The sequence below is a fragment of the Phocoena sinus genome, chromosome 9, assembly GCF_008692025.1.
Source record: "Phocoena sinus isolate mPhoSin1 chromosome 9, mPhoSin1.pri, whole genome shotgun sequence".
Lineage (NCBI taxonomy): Eukaryota > Metazoa > Chordata > Mammalia > Artiodactyla > Phocoenidae > Phocoena > Phocoena sinus.
The window spans coordinates 5,897,867-5,920,015 of NC_045771.1; the positions used below are offsets into that span (position 1 = coordinate 5,897,867).

Below are 22,149 nucleotides of genomic sequence, written 5' to 3' on the forward strand. Positions count from 1 at the left end.
TATTGATCTACGTATCTATCCCTCTGCCAATATCACATTGTCTTGATTACTGTAGCTATAGAATAAGCCTCAACATGGGGGAGAGTGATTCTTCCACTTTATTCTTCTTTTTCAAAAATGTGTTAGGTACTCTAGTTCCTTTGCCTTTTTATATAAATTTTAAAATAATCTTCCCTTTATCTACAAAAACTCTTGCTGGGATTTTGATAGGAATTGAGTTAACCTGAATATCAATTTTGAAAGAACTGATGTCTTTACTAGGTCAAATCTTCCAAACCATCTACATGCTATGTCTCTCCGTTTATTTCGGTTTTCTTTGATTTCTTTCATCATCATTGGGTAGTTTCAGCATATAAATCCTGCACATGTTATATTTACACTAAATAGTTCCATCTTTTGAGTAATTGTAAATGGTATTTTTTTTTTAATTTCAGTGTCCACATGGTCATTGCTAGTACATAGAAATGCTATTGATTTTTGCGTCCTTTTATAATCTGTGGCCTTGCAGAACTCACTTATTAGTTCTAGGAGGTTTGTTTGTTTGTGGGCTTTTTTTAAAAGATTTATTGGGATTCTCTGTGTAGACAGTCACGTCATCTTCAAATAGGGATACTTTTATTTCTTCTTTAGGATTCCTATGTCTTTTCTTTCCTTTTTTTGCCTCATTACTCTGGCTAGAACTTCCAGCAATGTGTTGAATAAGAGTAACGAGAGTGGACATTTTTGCCTTTTTCTGGATCTTAGGGGAAAAGCATTCAGTTTTTCACAGTTAAGTGTAGTGTTAGTTCAAGGTGTTCTGTAGATGCCCTTTATCAAGTTGAGGAAGTTCCCTCTATTCCAATTTTTCTGAGAGTTCTCATCATGAATGGGTGTTGAATTTTGTCAAATGCTTTCTCTGCATTGATTGATGTGATCGTTTGATTTTACTTCTTTAGCTGGTTAATATGGTAGGTTACATTGATAGAGTTTTAAAAAAATATTTATTTAGTTATTTATTTTGGCTGCTCCGGGTCTTAGTCGCAACACGCGGGATCTTTGTTGCAGCACGCGGACTTCTTAGTTGCGGCATGTGAACTCTTAGTTGCGGCATGCATGAGGGATCTAGTTCCCCGACCAGGGATCGAACCCGGGCCCCCTGCATTGGGAGGGCAGAGTCTTACCCACTGGACCACCAGGGAAGTCCCAACATTCATAGATTTTTTTTTTTTTTTTTTGCAGTACGCGGGCCTTTCACCGCTGTGGTCTCTCCCGTTGCGGAGCACAGGCTCCGGACGCGCAGGCTCAGCGGCCATGGCTCACGGGCCCAGCCGCTCCGCGGCACGTGGGATCCACGTGGGACACGAACCCGTGTCCCCTGCATCGGCAGGCAGACTCCCAACCACTGCGCCACCAGGGAAGCCCGATAGATGTTTTAACATTGAAGCAGCCTTGCATGCCTGGAATGAACATCTCACATATTTTTTCTTACTTGGTGTCTATCTTTCCCATTTGAAGTCAAGTTCCGAGCAGGAAGAAACTTTTTAGTTCATTTTATTCATTGCTGTATCCTAGTCCCCAGAACAACACCAGGCATGCAGTAAGCTCTCGGCACCGACCGACTCGTCAAATGAATGAAAGAACAGTAGAGCTGTGAAGAGAATTCCCCAGGTTAACGTGAAGGGAGATTCCAGGATGACAGCTGTGGGCAGCCAGTCCAGGTGGAACAGGTCAGAAGGCCCCAGGAGAGCCTATAGAGCCTGAATGCCCTGAGAAGAGGTCTGGTTAGTCTGTGGAGCTTTGGGGTTGATGCGGTAAGTACGTAGAAAACTAAGCAAACAAACAAACAAGCATTTTTATAAAAAAGGTAATTATGATTGAGGTGCATCCACACCATGGAATATTATTCTAAAAAGAAACGAGCCCTCAAGCCACAAGGAGACATGGCAGGAGGAGCCTTAAGTGCACATTTCGAAGTGAAAGAAGCCAATCTGAAAAAGCTACATCCTGTATGATTCTAACTATATGACATGCTGAAAAAGGCAAAGCTATGGAAACAGTTAAAGATCAGTGGTGGCCCGGGCTTAGGAGAGGGAAAGATGAACAGACAGCACGGAGGATTTCAGGCAGTGAAACTACTCTGGATGGCACTGTAACGCTGGACACGTGTCCTTACACGTTTATCCAAATCCAGAGAATGTACAACACCAAGAGCGAACCCTCGTGTAAACTATGGACTTTGGGCGATTGTGATGTGTCAGTGTATGTTTATCAGTACTTACCAGTGTACCCCTCTGCTGGGGGATGTCGATGACGGGGGAGGCCGTGTGTTGGGGTGGGGGGGCTCAGGGATATATGGGAACCTTTCTACTCCATTTTGCTGTGAATCTAAAATTGCTCTAAAAAATAAAGTATTTTTTAAGCTAATTATGAACTCCAGAGAAAACAAAAGTTGCCCAGGAGAAGAAGAGAACTCACAGTTTGCTCTATGGGTTCAGTCAGGACCACGTCCAGGTATTTGTGGCGCCTGAAGTTTATACAATTGAGGGAGGACTCTTTAAGAAGAGAAAAGCACTGGGCTTCCCTGGTGGCGCAGTGGTTGAGAGCCCGCCTGCCGATGCAGGGGACGCGGGTTCGTGCCCCGGTCCGGGAAGATCCCACATGCCGCGGAGCGTCTGGGCCCGTGAGCCATGGCCGCTGAGCCTGTGCTCCGCAACGGGAGAGGCCGCAACAGTGAGAGGCCCGCGTACCGAAAAAAAAAAAAAGAAAAGTAAAGCACTAAATCAGAAAAAACCTGATTACCTCTTAGAGCATTTTCTGGAATCTTTGTACCTTCCCTGTCCTGGTCTGTGGGTATGTTTGGGGTACAGTGAAGCAGGGAGGGGGCTGACGAGTCCTGAAAACCCCAAGGAAAGCCCAGAACTCCAGAAGGTACAGCAGCCCCTTGCTGGTGCCCATCAGCCTGGGACAAAGCACAGACTCCTGGGCGAGCACCCCGGACCCCCGCACCGGGCAGGCTCCTTCACCTGCCCCTTCAGTTCACCAGGCCGGTGCCCGGCTCCTCAAGACTCAGCTCCATCAGAACCATTTTTCTTAGATTCCATATATATGTGTTAGCATATACGGTATTTGTTTTTCTCTTTCTGACTTACTTCACTCTGTATGACAGACTCTAGGTCCATCCACCTCACTACAAATAACTCAATTTCGTGTCTTTTTAGGGCTGAGAGTAAAGATGCAGATGTAGAGAATGGACTTGAGGACCCGGCGGGGTGGGGAGGGTAAGCTGGGACGAGGTGAGAGGGCAGCATGGACATATATACACTACCAAACGTAAAATACGTAGCTAGTGGGAAGCAGCCGCATAGCACAGGGAGATCAGCTCTGTGCTTTGTGACCACCTAGAGGGGTGGGATAGGGAAGGTGGGAGGGAGACGCAAGAGGGAGGGGATATGGGGTTATATGTATACTATACGTATAGCTGATTCACTTTGTTATAAAGCAGAAACTAACACACCATTGTAAAGCAATTATACTCCAATAAAGATATTTAAAAAAAAAAAAAAAAAAGACTCAGCACCAAGGCTGCCTCTTCCATGAACGAACTCCCCACCCTCTTCCCCAGAGTTGCCTGCAGGGGGCATGGGAAGAAGCCCAACGGTCATGGATTTGAACCCCAGCTCTGCCACGTGTGAGTTACATGGCCTCGGACGTGTCACTTGACCTCCCAGAACTTCGTGTTTTATCTTCTGTAAATGCAAATAATAATGTCCGTCCTGCAGGGCTGTTGGCAAGAACAAACACCTGATATAATGCTGGACACGTGGTGAGGGTGAGGAAACACGTCTTTCTTACTTTTTTTTGGCGGGGGGTGGGGCACGCGGCATGTGGGATCTTAGTTCCCTGACCAGGGCTTGAACCCGTGCCCCTCTGCAATGGAAGCGTGGAGTCTTAACCACTGGACCACCAGGGAAATCTCACATCTTTCTTACCTTCTAGTAGCATTAAAAAAATTTTTTTAATTGTGGTAAAATACAAATAAAAGAAAATTTACCATCTTAACCAGGTTTTAAGTGTACAGTTCTGTGGCGTTAACTACGATCACATCGTTAATCACCACCATCCATCCACAGAACTGTTTTCATCTAGCAGCACAAATTCTGTCCCCATTAACACTCACTCCCCATTCCTGCTTCCCCACAGTCCCTGGCACCCTCCGTTCTACTTGCCGTACCCCCCGCCCAGCATTGGGGCTGGCCTCTGTGACTGGACTCCTTCCTTCTACCTGGTGTAGTGAGCTATTTACCTATATTAATCCCCCACCTGGTCCAGCAGCGTCTCATATCCCTGCCCCACAGAGCCTAGTACAGGGCCAGGCCCACAGTAATACCAGCTCCAGGAAGAAGTGCAGAATGCCTGAGGGAGACGAACAGACAAAGTGTCCCGTGTGGGCTCATGGGTTTGTGGTCTGATTTTACATAGTGGGTGCTCAGAAAATATTGAAAGTCTAAAAGATGATATAAACGATTTTTGTAAACTTCTACGTATTTTTTGAATGGGTAAAGTATTCTAAATTCAAAAGCTACAAAAGAAAACACAGTGGAAAGTAAAGGTCCCTCCACCTCTGTCCTCCAGCCCCTCACCAGAGGCAGCTGCTGTGACCAGTTTCTCCTGTATCTGTCCAGAGGCCTGTGTGTGTGTGTGTGTGTGTGTGTGTGTGTGTGTGTGTTCGTGCACTTACACACACACACACACCAGCACGCTTTACACAGTGTTCTGCACATTTTCCTTTTATTCTCTTGTCTCATCTTTGAGATCCGTCTCTATCCTTCTCTATCAGCACATAGAGGGTTTCCCTACTGGTCTTTTTGCCTCGTTTTGTTTTGTCTTTTGTTTTTGTCCACACTGCACAGCCTGTAGGATCTTAGTTCCCCCACCAGAGATCGAACCCGGGCCCTTCAGCAATGAAAGCCCAGAATCCTAACCACTGGACCGCCAGGGAATTCTCTCCCTGCTCTTTGATAGATTCATTGAGTGGTGTATTTATCTTGTCACCTGTTTACACTGGTCACGTGATTTGTTTACTATGTCACCTGTTGATGAACCTTCAGACGTTTCCAAATTCTTGCTGTTCAAGCAGTACAGTGAACAACCCCAGGTCTCACTCACGAATGACTGAGTTTTGTTTATAGCTGTGTGTATGTGTTAATCCCAAACTCCTAATTTATCCCTCCCCCCTCCCGTTTGGTAACCGTGTTTGTTTTCTGTCTGTGAGTCTCTTTCTGTTTTGTAACTAAGTTCATTTGTACCATTTTTTTAGATTCCACATATAAGTGATTATCATATGATGTTTGTCTTTCTCTGTTGCAGGCAACAGAATCGTATTCAGCCTTAGAAGGAAAGAAATTCTGACCCATGCTACAGCATGGATAAACCTTGAGGACTTTATACTAAGTGAAATCAGCCAGTAACATAAGGGCAAATACTGTATGATATCATTCATATGAGGTATTCAGAGTACTCAGATTCACGGAGACAGAGAGCCCGTGGGGCGACCAGAGCGGCCTATCTAGCTGGACGTCCAGAAAGGGCTTCTCTTGGCCGCCAGAGTCCCTGCAGAGACAGGAGTAAAGCTGGGAGGAACCCAGATTAGACCATGAGTGTCAAGTGCATAATGGGGTGGGGGGCATGGGTCAGAGCCTGTCCCTGAACCTGGAGTGGAACCGAAGCCCCCTCCCCACCCCACAGGGTGTGTGTGTGTGTGTTTGTGTGTGCGTGTGTATGGTCCTAGAGTAGGTAACGCCTGCGGTCACATCAGACGCTCTGACGGTCTATGTGAATCCACGGGCGCGTAGGTGCATCCACAGACCCGAAGGCACATCTGTGCACAGACTGCAGATCACAATGGGCCCGGCAAGGGCGCGCCGCGGTGCTCCTAGCCTGGCGATCACATATTCGGATGGATGGGGCGACGCTGCCTGCTCTGATCCCTAACTCATTATTAAGCTCCTCGCTCTTTGCAGACGCTCCCTGCGCCTCCCCCGCTCACGGCTGCGGCGGCGCAGGCGCCGGGGCCGAGCCGAGCGCCGAGCTGGGAGCGAGCAGCCGCGCTCCGGGCCAGGGTCCCGGGGGAGCAGGTGAGCGACCCGCGCCGCGCGGTCCCCAGGCCCTTGGAGGAGACGCCGCGCCGCCGCGCCGCGCCGGCAGCCCGGCCTTCCCTGCTTGGCAGTACCCGTCTTGCTTCTGTTGGCATCACCCCTCCTTCCCTTGCCTGGCATCCCTCCGCCCCCCTGCCTGGTATCTCCTCTCCTCCCGTCTGCCTGGCGTCCCTCCCCCCACCCCCGTCTGGCATCTACCCCCTCCTCCCCTTCCTGGCACCTTCCCCTTACCTGGCACCCCCTTCGCCCTGCCTGGCTTCTTCCTCCCCTTCTCCTTTACTGATCTCCCCCCGCCCCACTACTGACTCTCACCTCCCCCCACTCCCTTTCTTGCCCCTCTTCCCTGCCTGGCGAACTCCCATCCCGCCTCCTCTCTGGTTCTCCCCTTCCTCCCCCCTGCCTGGCATCTCTGCCTCCTCCCCCTACCTGGTACCTTCCCCTCCTCCCTCCCCTGCATTTGCCCTCCTCCCCACGCCTGTCACCTCCTCACTGCCTAGCACTTTCCCATCCCTCTGACTGGCATCCTCTCCCTCCCCTCCTCCCCCGCTGCTTGGTATCTGCCCTCCTCCCCTCTGCCTCGCACCTCCCTTCCTCCCTTGTGTCTGGCACCTCCCCCCTGCCTGGCACCTCCCCTCCTTCCCCTCCCCTCCTCCCCACCGCCTGGCACCTGCCCTGTCTCCACTTGGCATCCTCTTGCCTGGACACCTCGCTCCCTTCAGATTGTCCCTCTGTCTCCCACCTTCCTGCAGGGCACGTCCTCCCAGCCCTGGGCTGCTAACATCTCCCCTGCTGGCATCTTCCTCCTCTCCTTGCCTCCCCTTCCTCCTCACCTTCTCACAGTGGCGCTCTGGCCAACACCAACTACACGTGACCCTGAACTGCTCTCAAGCCCCGCCCCCGTAGGTACAGCGCTGCCTCCCCACCATCTGCCCAGGGGCTCCAGCTCACAAGTTGGGTTCTGACCCCAGCCCACAGTCGTCCTGCTCTTGCATGGGGGTGAAACCAGGCTGTGCACACAGGGAGGGTTCCACGTGAGCTGAGCAGAGTACAGAGCAGGTCGGCTCTACCTGCCGGCCACCCCTAGACTCCCTTGGGATGTCCCTGAGCTCCAGAAGTCGTCCAGGTCCCAAGCTGGCTGGTGGTCCTCCTCCAGCTATTGCCAAGGCCCCCAGGTTTGCATGCCCCGCCAGGGCCTGAGCTCTGCCTGGATCCTCTGCTCTCGTCCATCTGACTCTGTCCTGCAGGACCCACCTCTGACGGCTTCCTGCGCTCACACTGCTCCCACCCCACACTCCAAGTGCCACCCAGCCAGGCTGGCCCTCGCCTGCCCCCTCGTCCCTTCCTGCACACCTCCTGCCTTCCTCAGACCGTGCCAGGGGGTGGGTCCATGCAACAGGCCCCTCAGCACCCTCAGGCCCATTGTGAGTCTGCCTCTGGGGCTTGGGGTCTGGCCCGCCCCTCCCATTGCCCTCTCCTTTCAGATCCTCCTCAGAATGGCCCTTGGTGCTGCAGGCACGGTAGGCTCTGGGCCCGGGCACCGAGGCGGCACTGGATGACTCCCCCACTGCAGGACGCAGCCACCTATGACTCCAGGCCTTCAGCACCCACCCGCCGTGGCACAGGTAGGCGCTGTTTCCCCCACCAGCCCAGCAGCAGGAGCCCTGGGGCTCCACTGAGAGCTGGTGGCTCTCAGCCTCTGGTCACGCTCCATGGCCCCCTCTTGGCACTTCTGCCCCCGTCTGGACCTGTGGCGGTGCCTCTTCTCATCCCCTGTGACAGCTGGAGCCTCTGCCCAGACCCTGCTGCCGGCTACCGCCACCGTCGCCTTCCCTCTTGCTTAGGGCGCCCTTACCTCCCGCCGTCCCTGGGCCCTGCCTCTCAAAGCCATTGCAGACAGGGACGGGTGAGCCTGAAGCCAAGGTTTTGGTTCCTGTGAAAATGGTCTAGTGCTCTGGCTTGTTCCACTTCCTCCCCAACCCCAGACCCCCAGACACACCTCCTTGCCCTCATGTGTGAGTGAGTGCACCCATGTGCCCAACACCCCCCACACACGTGTGCACACACGCTTTCTGCCAGTCGGGAGGAACAGGAACCTGCTGAGCCCTGGCACAACTTGGGCTCCAGAAACCTACCCCCAAACATGTGCGGCGAACACCTGAAAGCCTTCCAGGCCACAGGCAGGGCTTTGTTCGGGTCAGGAGGGGTGCTGGTGGCATCCCGATTCAGGGCCTCTGGGGCAGCCAGCCCTGCACTGGCTCAGAGGCACTCTCGGGCCTATTGCACGTCAGTTGGACCCTCCTGAGCCGCCTCTGGGCAGCGTGAGAGGAGGACAGCCTAGCTAGTCCCACGGTGGGTGCCCCTGGTCCAGGAGGAAGTGCTGAGTCCCCACGTGAAAGGCCACCTGCCCCAGAGCCCCATCCATCTGTGGGGAGGGAGGGGTTGGAGCTGGGTCTGAAGCCTGCAGTCTGGTCTGAGCTCTGCCTGTCCAGCCCCACCCGTCACTTTGGCCACCTCAGCGGTGGGAGTCACCTGGCAACATATGGGGTGCTCTCAGGGCCCTGGAGGTGTGAGGGACCCAGTCCCCGCCCTCAGTCCAGGATGGGGAGCAGACTTGGCCACCCCACAGGAAGTGCCAGAGTGGATGACTCAGGCCTCCGGGCTCTGACAAGGGAGACGTCAGGAAAGCCCTTCGTAGGGGCAATTTGAAGTTGGCTTTCAGAGAACAGGAAGGTGGGGTAGGCTGGTGACTCGGGGGCAGGGGGTGGGCTGGATGAGAGTGCTTTTCTCAGCTTCTCCTCCCTGAGAAGGGGCAGAGGAACTTGCTTTCCTGCCTGGGCCGCTCTGAAGGCCAGGGCAGCCCTGCCGCCTCTCTACCCCGCACCCCTCTGGCCGGTTGGCCCAGGGCGGAATGGTGCAGGGCACTGGCTGCAGGGGGAGCCTGGCTGGCCCAGAGCTGGAAAAGCACTGGATGGCAGAGAGACCATAACCGGGTGCTGGGCACCACGGACACACGTGCAGTTCATCAGGGCCCCCAGACGAAGGTCCGACCCACTGGCCCACAACCTAACCACTGCCCTAGGTTAAGTGCAAAAGTGTTCCTTAGCTCGTGGGGTTGGTTTTTAAATGCAGACTCCTAGGGAAAAGGTGTGAGCTAGTATACTAGATACATTCTTCCCGGGCAGCTCTAAAGTTCTGGGGTGTCTGAAGGTGGAGGCCAGGTCGAGTGGGGGGGCTGGTTGGTGGGGAGGCAGCTCGGGCCCCTGGGAGGTACAGCAGAGCCAGGCCCTTACGTAGTGAATCCTTGTAAATTGCAGCTGATTTGGGGTGCACTGAGATAAGCCCTCAGGGGCTCCCCAGCAGCAGTAGGTGGGTACCCTGGGCTGTTTCCATCCTTGCCCAAGGGGGATGATCTACCTGAAGGGATGGGCGGTGGGGGAGGGGAGGCTTGAGAAGACTGGGGGGTTGGGAGGCTCTGGGAGCAGTGAGTACATCGTAGTGACACCTGGTCCCCAAGTGGCCCCAATCACGAGGTTCAGTCTAGGATTCCTGGGGAGTCAGGAGCCCCGACCTCCCCATGTGATGAAGGTGGTGAGGGGTGAGGTGCTGGGGGAAGTTTCTGGCATTTTCTTTTGGAGTCACGTTGACGTAAACTTGGCCTTCATTCCGCGCATGGGTCGCAGGCGGGGAGCCGACTTTGACGCCCGGTGGCTTGGGCACGTGCTGTCATTTGGATGCTCACAGGCCCCATGCTAGCGTCTAGACAGCACGGGCGGGCGGCATGGGCCAGGCGTGCAGCAGCTGGAGGCTGTCTTCGCCCTGTTTGCCTGCGGTGTGATTGCAAGTGAGAGCTCGTTGTTAGTGAGCGTTAAGTGGCAGAGGTAACGAGCTGGGGTGGCACCAGGGGGAGGTGTCACCGGAGGACGCAGAGCCGCAGACACGCAGGATGAGCAAATGGCTCTCCTCTTTGGCTGGACTTTGAGCCCTCTTGAATCGCTGCTCCAGAGGGTCCATGGGGGGCATTCAGCTGAGGGAGGCTTTGGGGGCGGGGCTGTGGCTCTTTGGGATATGCAGACCCTCGGTAACTCATAGGGACCCTACGGGGGGGTATTTGGGCCCCCATAGCACACCTCAGCCTGGCCCACCTCTCGATCTGCTTCCTAAGCTGTGAAACCCATTCCTCTGTGCCCCAAACTCACTTCCAGGAAATTTGAGAAACTGTCTCATGAGCATGTGGCCACTCATGCCTTTACTGGAATTTACAAACTTGGATCATCTCCCATGTCAACCTTCTTTCCAGACTGAAGAACATTCTGGGGCCTGGGGTGAGGAACAGTATGCTGTGAGAGGGGCGGGGGAGAAAAGATGCAGGAAGATGTACTCGCCTCGTTCGTTCCAAAAGAGCTTGAGGTAGTTTGCAAAGACACACATAGTGAGGAAATCAGGACAGAGGAGCGCAGCCTAAGGAAAGGATGTTGTAGCCAAGGATGAGGTGAGCAGACCACACGCAAACCACGAGGCCCGGAGCCCCCTCCCACAGCGGGGACACATGAGGGGTTACACTGCCTGTGGGACAAAAGTCAAACCATTTGCCCCGAATGACTGTGATTTCTGGCCATGAGACCCCGAGAAGTGTCTCCTGTGTGATGACATGCAGGGGATTCTGTGTGACAAGTTAAGCGACATCCTCAACAATTCCACAGCAGTTTCCTCGGGCTAAGCCCAGGGCTGACAGAACATCACAGGGCTGTGCAAATACTGCTGACCGTGCTGGATCCAAAGATAAAATTTAGAACAGCTAGAAGAATGCATTGCCTGTTAACATTTACAACAAAGTTTCCAATGAATATCAGGCAGCAGGCAAGTTTATTTAAAGTTGGGAATCAAGTACAGAGTTATCAATACATTCTTGGGGTAAGGGGACTCTCCTCATAGGAAAATAAAGACCTTGATCAGCACGTGTGCCCAACAGGTGAGCTTGGGTACAGGGAGGGACCAGTCACACCCCTTACCCCCAGGTCCTGAACCCACTGAGAACTAGACACAGATGGCAGGCATTTATCAACTTTATGGCAGGGAAAGCTGGACTGAAGAAAGAAGCCTGAACCTGAAGCCCAGATGTAGAAGGTGGACCTGACACCCTAACCTTGGGTTTGCTTACCTGACGCAGGTTAACAGGAGGAGATGGGCAGCCTCCTGTCAGCAGACCCCCCTAAAGAGGAAGGCAGGCCACGGGGGACAGCCGTGACTTCCCCTCCCCCCGACGCAGGAGAGGAACTTGTCCAGAAGGTGTCAGACCCTCGCCACCTCATTAGACAGCCCCTCCCAAAGGGAAGAGAGGTGGGGCGAGGTGGTAGAGGATTATTCCAGAGCCTTGACTCCTGAAGAATAGATTAGAAGCCTCCTCGTGAACACACGATGACGAGAGAGCAAGGTGGGGGGGGGCATCCACGTTGCTGGACAGTGACATCAAAGCTCAAGTTCAGACTTGGGAGTGACCTTTGACCCTACCCCTTCCTTCTCTCTCCATCGGGACAATCGTTCTATTTGAGTTTATTTCCTAGACACATCTCACTTCCATCCACTTCTTATTCCCCACGTCACCATGCTGTCCATGCTGCTGTTGTCTTCTGCCTGGATGACAACTGGTGCCCCGCACAGGGTCTGGCCCCCTCCCCCCAGCCCCAACCCATCAGAGTAGCCAAATGGGCTTCTTGTAACGCAGACCTGATCCATCGCGTCTTCCGTTTCCTTGAGGGCTTCACATATGCTGTTCCCTTTGCCTGCAACACCCTTCCAGCTCCCTTCACCTGCCTAAGTACGTGCATCATTCAAGTCTTGACTTAAATACCACTTCTTCCAGGGACACTTCCTCCCACTCCAGGCTGTAAAGTTCCACCTTCTTTTGTCTTGTAGCATGTACCAAAAATTTCAATATTTCATGGACGTGCTCCGTAAAGGCACAGACTGCATTTGTCTTGTTCAACACAGTGCCGAAAAAAATATATATGTATTTTTTTGGCCGTGTGGCTTGGGGAACCTTGGTTCAACCAGGGGTTGAACCCAGGCCGTGGCAGTGAAAGCGCGGAGTCCTCACCACTGGACCGCCAGGGAACTCCCTGTTTCTTGAATGAATGAGCGGATGAATGAGGCAGTGGGGGGAGAGGAGGTGGCCCTGACAGCTGATGCTAAAAGGAGCCTGAGATCCCTCTGTACCGCGGGCCCCGCCCTCTCTACACCCCGACGACCCAAGGGTGGGCCATTCTTGCGTGCCCACCTTGGCCTGCTGACACCTGAGCTGCTCTGTGCAGGTGCTCTTGGCCCACGCCCCGGCAGTCCCTCTCCGATAAGACCTGTTCACCATGATCAGGGAAGCCCGTCCCCTCTTCAGTTGTTCTTGTGGTGAGGGAGGTTCTTCCTTCCTGTGACCTCGGTCTTGGCCCTTGGAGTTACAGAGAATGAACCCCTTTCTGCTTCCGCGACATTTGCCCGCCTCCGGACTCCCACACGCCCTGCGTCTGCTCTCGGGAACATCCAGCTCTGGCGTCTTCAGATGTGCCTTACCTGGGGGCCTGTGCCGGCTGCTCAGACCTTGGCGCCCACTGGGAGAGCTGGACGGTGGCAGGGCTGTCTAGATAGGCTTCAGAGTCCCCAGGCCTCCTTAGAGGCTGAGCTGTGCCCTTTACCTGCTAGGCAGACTTGGGCAGAGACACTTAGCTCCCTGGGTCTCAGTGTCTCCTTGTAGGACAGGACTTAATCCCCTGCCTATAAAGGCTCCGGGGAAAGCTGAGTACCAAGCACTCTGCACAAGGCCCGCACGCCATGGATGCGGGGGGCGCCCCTCGTCGCCGCTGGGGTAAAATGTGATGCTGGGCGCTGTCCCGGCTCCAGGTGTCAGCTGTAGACCCCAGAGCACTGGCTCTGGTGACCGACCGGTGTCTCCCTGGTTTCCAGCCCAGCCCGCTGTCCTCACTGACACCGTTGCCTCCTAAGGGCTAGAGTCAGCGAGAAGCCCCGGACTTTCCGCCCACCAGTGAGAAGGTTGTCTCTGATCCTGGCTCTGAGAGCTCAGATGCAGAGTTACCCTGAGAGCGTTCGCCATCTTTCCAGACAGCAACTCGCTGTCCAGCCTGATGCAATCGGTGTGTTTGCGAGGCCTGCCTTCTCGGCCTTTAATGACGTTTTTAGCTGGAGGAAAAAAAAAAAAAAAAAAGTGAGCCAGAGAGAGTCCTGTGGTCCCCGGTCGCTCCTGGACTGTGAACAGACTCCTTCTGGTCCCAGCAGCTGAATCAACAGCGGGGGCCCAGGTGGGTGGGCTCGGGGGAGGTGCTGCAGGAGTGGGGGGAGGGTCCTGCTGGTGTGGGCAGGGCCTGAGTAGAGGGAGGGGAAGCTGAGCTCCAGCTTCCGTAAATCCCACTCCACCCCTCCCCCACCAGCGGGACGCATCATCGTGCTTTTGCTTTTATTGCCTCAGTTTCCGCTCTGAGCCCCGACTTTACCACCCCTTGCCCCATTTTACCCAGGCCTCTTCCTTCAGGAGGAAATCCAGTCTTAGAAACCCTGTCGAAATATGCCCGCTGGGTGGTCGACACCCCATCTGTCAGGACTGCCCCCCAGCAGCCCTCACGTCCTCCGCAGCACCCAAGACTCCACAGCAGCGACTTCAGGAAGGGGAAGGGAAGGGAAGCAGGCTGGGGTCAGTATACTCGCGGCCGGTGTTGACCGAGGGCTTACTGCGGTTTTAAGACTTTTACACGGTTTAACTGATTTGTCCCCACCACAACACTGTGAGGTAAATGTTATTATTGTCACCACTTTTAAGATGAGAAACTGAGGTGCAGAGAGGTAAAGCAGCTTCCCAGAAGAGTCCCAGCTGGGGTCTGTCCACCGCATCTTCTGAGGTGCCACGACCCAAACCTTGGCCCTCAAAGGGCAAAGCAGCCAGGCCTCTATACGGACCAGCAGCCCCTGTTCACCCCAGCTCTGGGGCCCAGGTCAAAGGCTAGTTGTCGTTGTGCACGAGGCCCACACCATTTCTTCCCATTAATTGCTGGGTCCCTAGGGGCGTGAGAGATTCAACCCCTAAATAGGGAATGGGGGCGCGGTGGATTGCAGAGCTCGCACCCCTTCAGAAACAGACAGCCCCTCAACTCCATCTGTGTTGCCAGATTTCCAGCGTTTTAAGAGATTCTGGGAATCTGGCTTTTTATATGAAATCTTTCCATTTTTAAGATTTTTCAAAGTGTTTAAGACGCACTGTGGGCTAAGCGAAACCTGTCTGGCTTTCCCAGTTTGCAGCATCCACCGTGAGCTTTCCTTACCCCATGACCTGTCACCTGTCATCTCTTCTAGCCTTCAGGCCCTGAACCCCAAATCAGTGTTTCCCAGTGGGCCCCAGTTGAGACACACTGTGTGAAGAGTCGCTGTCACTTTGGGTGGCCTCCTGCCGTCAATGAATTATAAACGAAATGCAGAGTCTTGTCAAACACCTGAGGACCCTCTGCGAAGTAGAGAAGCATCACTCGTCAGTCCTCAGGGGTGTGCTGCTAATGAGAAGGGCCAAGGCTTTTGGAGATTCTCCCTCTCAACTTGTCCATGTTGTGACCCCAGAGCAGTGGCTGCTGAGGGAATTCAGGGTACTTTTGACAACCAGCGTGAGAGCAGTCAGAGGGTGAGCGGAGAAGAACGCTGGCCTTGAGATCAGAACATGGGAGTTTGAGCCCCTTTGACGGTAGTTGGGGGTCTGGCCCTGAGTCCGTCATTAACCTCGTGTTCCTCATCTTTAAAATGGGTATACTAATAACCTCCAGCCCTTTCACTTCCTGGGATGTTGAAAGAACCAAATTAAATCATGAATATTGAACTGCTTTGTAGGCAATTAAGCTCCATAAAGATATATGTGTTAATTTGGAGGCGTTTGACAAAGTCTCTCCCAGTGTCTTGAGTGTGACACATACAAGTGGCCTCAGTGCAGTGCCGTGCTGCTAAGTACTTAACAAGTGGCTCTTGACAGGGTGGGAAGGAGGAGATGAACTACGATTCGTATCATTTGCTAACGTCTGTGGTATAAATACTCCTACCGTAGCTGCTTTTAAACTACCACCATGACACTGCAGCACGTCACTGGGTATTACTGTGATTGAGTAAAATTGCTGCCAACTGAAGACTAATTGCAAAGGGTGCAGATCATTTGGAGAGAGGGCTGTGTCCTGGTGCCTTTTTCAATACGTTCAGTAAAGACTTGGATGAGGAGAGAAGGTCACGCTCACTGGATTTATGAATGATGCACAGCTGGAAAGGATGGTAGATATATTGGATAAGGGAATTGAGATCCAAAAGCTCTCAAGCTGGAATAACAGGTTAATTCTTACAAGAGGAATATTCTTGAGTCCAAAAAAAGGCAACTTTACAAGTATGGGGTGGAGAGACATGTTTTGGCACAAAGTAGAAAGAGAATCACGTTTTTAATTGACAGGAAGTTCAGTACAAGTCCAAAGTGGGATGGGTGCTTACCAAAGAGTAATACATTAGTAACAGTGAGGACTTCATTCAGTCCTCTGTGACTTAAAGACGAATTTCACATATGCCCTCTCGTGTCTATTTTGCTACTCTCAATAACGCAGTGAGCGAGGTGCGATGATGCTATACCCATTTTAGAGGTGAAGAGACGGAGGCTCAGGGAGGTTGGCACTTTTGTCCTCCTGTCAGTGGGTGGTGGAATAAAGACTCAAGCTCAGGTCTTCTGGCCCCAGATTCTGCCCTGTGTTGTGCTCACGAGCACATCATTGTTTTGTTTGTTTGTTTGTTTTATTGGCATATAGTTGATTTACACTGTTGTGTTAATTTCTGCTGTCCAGCAAAGTGATTCAGTTATACATATATACACATTCTTTTTCATATATATATATATATATATATACTCTTTTTTTTTTTGCCACACCACACAGCTTGTGGGATCTTAATTCTCCGACCAGGGATTGAACCCGGGCCCTCAACGGTGAAAGTGCAGAGTCCTAACCACTGGGCCACCAGGGAATTCCCATCTTTTTCATATTCTTTTCCATTATGACTTATCACAGGTTATTGAATATAGTTCCCTGACTATCCAGTAGGACCTTGTTTATTTAAGTCCATTGTTCTGAGTGCCCTGCGCTCTGTGGCTTCAGGCAAACCAGAGGATGTGAGGGGAGGGACCGGGTGGGGTATGGACCAGCAAGGAATAGTGAGGAACAGTGCTGGGGGAGGATTAGTTCTCTAGACCTGCTGTAACCAAGTGCCAGGCTGGGCGGCTTTAACAGTGGAAATGTATTTTCTCACAATTCCAGAGGCTGAAGCCGGAGATCAAGGTGTGGGCAGGGTTGGCTCCCTCTGAGGGCTGTGTGGGAAGGCTGTGCTCCAGGCCTCCCTCTGTGGCTTATAGACGGCTGTCTTCTGCCTCTGTCTCCTCACATTGTCTTCCGGTCGTGTGTGTCTGTCTCTGTCCTAACTTCCCCAGTTTTATGACACCAGTCATATTGGATTGGGGTCACCCTAGGGACCCACCTCATTTTAACTTGATTACCTCCTTAAAGACCCTCTGAATAAGATCGCATTCTGAGGTACTGGGGGTTAGGACTCCAACAAATGAATTGGGGATGATGGGGGCTGGAGGGAACACACTGTTCTCCCATGACAGAGGGACTTTGAGAGCTGCCTTCAGAATTTGGAGTCACGTCTTATGAGGAGGGAGAAGACTGCGCTCTAGGTGGCCGGAACCTCCAGGAGGTGACCCCGGGTCACACCCACCACAGGAAGAGCCAAGGCCCCGAGGGACAAAATATGACTTGCTGCCACCGCAGACTCCCTTGGGCCCCTTGGCTGCCGGGACACCAGCTCCACACCTGGCTGTAGCTTTCCGCACGTGGAAACACGTGGAGCTGGAGGGAGGCCTCCAGCACCTCTGTTCCCACAGATACGCAGGCAGGCAGTGCGCCCTGGCGCCCCGCCGCCTCCGTCACGGTTTGGGCGCAGTTCCCGGAGACTCACCGATCCCACTGTCACCCTGCTGACTGCTCCACCGCCATCACGGCCCCCCCACCGACCCACAGCCCCTCGGAGGAGGTAGCCGTCAGGGGCGTTGGCCTCGCTTTCCCACAAGGAAGCCCGGAGCTCTGGCGGGGGGCACGCTGGTCCTCTACTCTTCCACCTCGGGCCGCGGCTGTGGCCATCCCGGGGCAGGAGCTGATGTGAGCTGCTCAGCCTCCCACCCCGTCCAGGCCCTGAGCCCCGTCAGTCCCCATTCGGTCCTCAGACTCTAGAGTCCCAAGGGCTGTGACTGTGTCCGCTGTGTGAACCAGCAGCACTTCGTACAAGACAGCCACGCAGGAGGGGACGGGCGCGGGGAGGAGGCCCTGCTTTTCCTTCAGGCGCCTCGATCGACAGCTCCCAAACCTCGGCTTCCCTGGGCCCAGCGAGCGGCCTTATGAATTCTTCCTGGATTTCCCTCCAGTTGACTCACTACTCATGGTGGCTTCTCGATGTCGCCCCTCCCCTCCTTTCCTGCAGCCCCTCCCCTCGCCTAGTTTCTACACGGGCTTCTCATGTAAGACCCACGCTGGGTACTAATGGCCGTTCTCTGCTCAAGGAAGCTTCCAGTGGTTTGGGTAGAACCCAGGCTCCCCTTTGGCTCCCTGAGCGTCCATGATTGGCCACTATGAATAACCACCTGGCCAACCCCTCACGGGTACCCTCCATGGCATTTGGGACAGCCCGCAGGTGAAGGGCTCTGAGGGCTCCCGTATTCACTAGGCCCCTAGCTGGGGGTTGGTGGGCGGCGGGACCCAGAGGTAAGGCAGAGCAGCGGCGGCCGAGGCCCCCGGGTCTGGCAGGCTTAGCAGCGGAAGCTAGTAATAGCAGACGATTCATTAAGTGTTTACTCTGTGCCAGACGCTGTGCTGAAGTCTGCACACACACGACTTCTTTTTCTTTTAATTTTTTGGCCGCGCCTTGTGGCATGCAGGATCTCAGTTCCCCCACCAGGGATCGAACCCGTGCCCCCTGCAGTGGAAGCGCGGAGTCTTAACCACTGGACCGCCAGGGAAGTCCTTATACGACCTCACTTTAATCCTCACATCCACCTGTGAGTCAGGTGAAGGGCTCTGTGTCTTGTAGACACAGAAAATGAGGCTGACAGTGACTTGTGCAAGGTTATGGTCACTCAGAGGCTGCGCCAGACATGACATCCCAAGACTGTCTGACTCTAGAGCAGTGGTTCTCAACCCTGGGCAATTTCACCCTCCAGGGACAAAGGACAATGCCAAGAGATGGGGAGAGGAACGTGCTGGTAGAATTTACTGGATAGAGGCTAGAGATATTCCTAGCATCATTCGATACACGAGACGGCTCCCACAATAAAGAATTATCCACGGAACTTCCCTGGTGGTCCAGTGGCTAAGACTCCGTGCTTCCAATGCAGGGGACTTGGGGTCGATCCCTGGCCGGGAAATTAAGATCCCATATGCCGCACGGCACAGCCAAAAAAAAAAAAAAAAGAATTATCCAGCCCCAAAATGTCAACAGTGCAGGGGTGAGAAGCCCTGTTCTTGAGTCCAAGCTCAGAGCCGTCACACCATGGAGCCTACAGAGACCTCACCCAGGGAGGGCAGTGGGTTCAGGGCCTGGGGGAGGACAGGACCCCAGAAGAACAGGAGCAACGGGCAGGGCAGTAAGGCCCCGTTGTCACAGCCCTGGCCCAGGACAGACGGGCTTGCAGTGGCCAAGGCAAGTGCCCAGATCTGGGAGCAAGAGGCACGGGGTCAGGGCAGGCGGACGGGCTACCTGGAGGGGTTCATTATACAGGTCGGGGTGAGGGACACCAGCTGGCCTGTTACAAAGGCTTGCAGAAACCAGGAGTGGTGCACCAAGCAGGTCCAGGGCCTGAGACCACCCCACTCCGTCTCCCTTCCCCTCCCGCTCCATGGTGAGTCTTCACGAGGCCTCCTGTGTCACCACAGCTGTTTGAGCCCCAGAGACTTCCAGGGTGTGCTGTGTGGGGACATGGGGGTGGGCTGAGCCGGGCTTTGACCATGAAATGCTTGATCACAGGCAACCCTCACAGACTTCTCCTCTCAACAAGAAGCCTGGGACTCTCTGTGCATCGACGGAGACTTTTGCCTTTTGCTTGGATCATTTCTCCTACCCTTCTTAGGCCAGGGCGGGCCCTCTGAGTTCTCCAGACCTGTGGCCATCGCGTGGTGCCAGGAAGGCAGGACGAGGTGGCACTGGGGCTGCCCGTGGCCTGTGAGCAGGTAACCATGTGTTCCCAAAGGAAGTACCTGCGGTGGCTCCTGGAGGACAGGGCGGCGTGCCAGCGTGGCAATCCGTGTGCGTGGATCCTACCCAGGAGTTCCACGGACACACACGTGTGTGTCCATCTGTCCAGCCAGGAGAAGCCCGCGAACGGCCCGCTGATCCGCCCACAGGAGCAAGGAGCCAGGGGCTTGTTCAGAGTTTAACTGGGTTTCATTTGTTCGGCTAAAAGGTAATTCTTACATAGGAAATGATGCAACTTCCTCCAACGCATTGACATTTATTTTAGACACCTCGATGGCAAATTTTCTAGAATTTATATTCCCATGTTTGAAACAATCTGCTTGAGAATTTTGGGGAGTGTATTTTAAAAGATAATTGAGGGTAATTCAGCTTAAATGCACAGGCCTCTGGGGATATTGATTTCCTTCTTTAAAAAGCAGGTGTTTGGGGAAGGTGGCAGGGCACACGTGCTTGTGTGTGTGTGTGTGTGTGTGTGTGTGTGTGTGTGTGTGTGTGTGTGTGTGTGTGTGTCTATCCCCAGCAGGCAGGCACTCTGTGAGGGGCCATCAGAGAGGCAGACTGAGATGAAGGAGAGAAGGCAGGGACCTTGAGGTTGGGAGACCCGTTCTGCAGCCCCAGCCCCAGCCTGTAACAGCACAGTGACTTCTGGCAGGTCCCACAGGTCCTTAGAGCCTCCTCTTCCTTATCCTTAGGAGGGGGATCCCAGCCCCCACCCGGCAGCGTCTCTGTCAGTTACACAGGTTGGTGTGTGTGAAAGCGCTTGTTCGACAGCAGACTCCCACATCTGAGATGATGTTGTTATCAATCCTATGAAACACGAGCCCGGATTGTAACATCACCCAGCGTTCGCAAGCACGCTGGCAATCCTCAGTAGACTGGGAGTGGGTTCTCTTTACCCATACCTTTGAGGTATTGGGGTCTCTCCTTGGGGTTTATCCATGAACAAGGCATAAAGATCCCTGCCTTTGGGGCGCTTACATTCTAACGGGGGAGAGAGAAGTGAACGCTAAACGTGATAAGTAAGTAGGTTATAAAGGATGGAGGAAGGTGTGCAGGACGGGAAGGAAACCCAGCAGAATGAAAGAGACAAAGAGCTGGCAGGGGAGGGGCAGGTGGTGACTTCTAATAGGGTGGACGGAGAGTGCCCCACTGAGAAGGGGACATGGGAACAAAGACTTCAGGGAGGTGACAGTCAGCTGGAGGAAGAGCATTCCTGGCAGAGGGAACAGCAGGCTCCAAGCCCTGAAGGCTGGAGCAGAGAGAAGAGTGACGGAGATGCAGCAGGTGAGGACACAGAGGGAGCAGAGAGCGGCATGGGGCTGGGTCCGGGGACCTGCACGACCTGACCCTCACTGGCAGTGAGATGGGGGCGGGGCTTGGGAAGGTTTCGAGCAGAAGTGACGCCATCTGACTCCCCTTCCTAAAAGGGGACCGTTCTGGTTGCGTGTTGAGAAGAGAGGGTCGGGGGCCAGGTTGGAAGCAAAGCTGTTCATTATTGATGGATTGGACCAGGGTGGTAGCAGTGGAGAAGTGAGAAGGGGTTGGATGCTGGATCCAGAGCCAACAGGACTTGCTTTCTGATTGGATGTGGGATGTGAGAAAAAGACAGGATTCCAGGATGGTGCCAAGGTCACAGGCCTGAGCGGTTGGAAGGAGAGTGGGTAGTGAGCCAGGTTTGAGGTGGGAGAGCAGGAGTTTCATTGTGGGCATATCTATTCAGGGTCCAGGTGGAATCGACAGTATGTGAGCAGACAACTGGATACATGAGTCCAAGGATTGGGAGAGAAGATGGGCTGGAGGAAAATGGGAGTTGTCAGCATATAGAAGGCATTTAAAACTCTGAGATTGGGGGATGGATAAAATCTCCAAAGAATGATTGTAGAGCAGTGAAGAGGACCGAGGACTGGCCCTGGGGCACCCCACCCTGAGAGGGAGAGAGGTCCAGACAGCCAAGGAGACAGAGGAGGAGCAGCCGGGAGGCAGGAGGAAAACCAGGAGAGGGCAGTGTCTTACGAGTGAAGGGAGAAGAGTATTTAAAAGAGGAGAGAGTGATCAACTGTGTGGGATGCTGAGGCTGGAGAAGCAAGGTGATGCCCGAGGACTGACGGCTGCACTTGGCGACGTGGGATCATGGGCGGCGGCCAGACGGCAGTGTTTTCAGTGGGGCCATGAGACGTGCGCCTGGAGGGACTGGAATTCGAGGAGAACCGAGACAGCAAACGTAGACAACTCTTTTGAGAAATTGTATTGCAACTGGGCAGTAACCAATGGGATAAGCAGGTTATGTGAGCGTTTCTCAGACAGGGAAGGTGACAGTGCTTTAGCATGCTGATGGGAGCAATGCAATAGAGAGAGCTGAGCTGTTGATGTGACGGTGTGGGGGAGATTTGCTGGAGCAACGCCCTCAAGTGTGCTGGGGGGGACAGGAGCTCACATGCATGGGGATGGCCGGCTTTTGATCGGAGCACAGATAACTGATAACTCAGCTGTAGGAACCAGGCGAGAGAGTTGCCAGGAGGTGGAGAACTCTGGAAGTTCTTCAGAAGCTTCTGTTTTCTCAGGGAAGTGGGAAGCAAGGGCATCAGCTGGGAGTGAGGGGGGCAGGAGTTGGAGGTTGGAGGAGGGAGAAGATGTGGAAAACTCACATAGGGAGTGGGAGCGGGAAAGGACCTGAATGGTCTAGGGAAAGAGGGGGACGGCAGGGCAG

At 53.8% G+C, this 22,149-nt stretch overlaps 1 protein-coding gene and 1 long non-coding RNA gene across 3 annotated transcripts in view; both read left to right on the plus strand.

Moving 5' to 3' along the window:
* The window catches only part of LOC116759775, a 34,238-nt gene extending 32,990 nt beyond the window's left edge, over positions 1-1,248 (plus strand). Inside the window, exon 4 of the long non-coding RNA XR_004351540.1 lies at positions 1,219-1,248. This is a non-coding gene — a long non-coding RNA (uncharacterized LOC116759775). The remainder of the gene's footprint in view (positions 1-1,218) is intronic.
* A 4,751-nt stretch (positions 1,249-5,999) lies between these two features.
* SMARCD3 (SWI/SNF related, matrix associated, actin dependent regulator of chromatin, subfamily d, member 3) overlaps positions 6,000-22,149 on the plus strand; it is a 32,367-nt gene continuing 16,217 nt past the window's right edge. For both annotated transcript variants that reach the window (XM_032642783.1, XM_032642784.1), the window contains exons 1-2: positions 6,000-6,113; positions 7,616-7,756. In XM_032642783.1, coding sequence (XP_032498674.1) covers positions 7,718-7,756 — 39 coding nt within the window. In that variant the 5' untranslated portion in view covers positions 6,000-6,113; positions 7,616-7,717. The remainder of the gene's footprint in view (positions 6,114-7,615; positions 7,757-22,149) is intronic.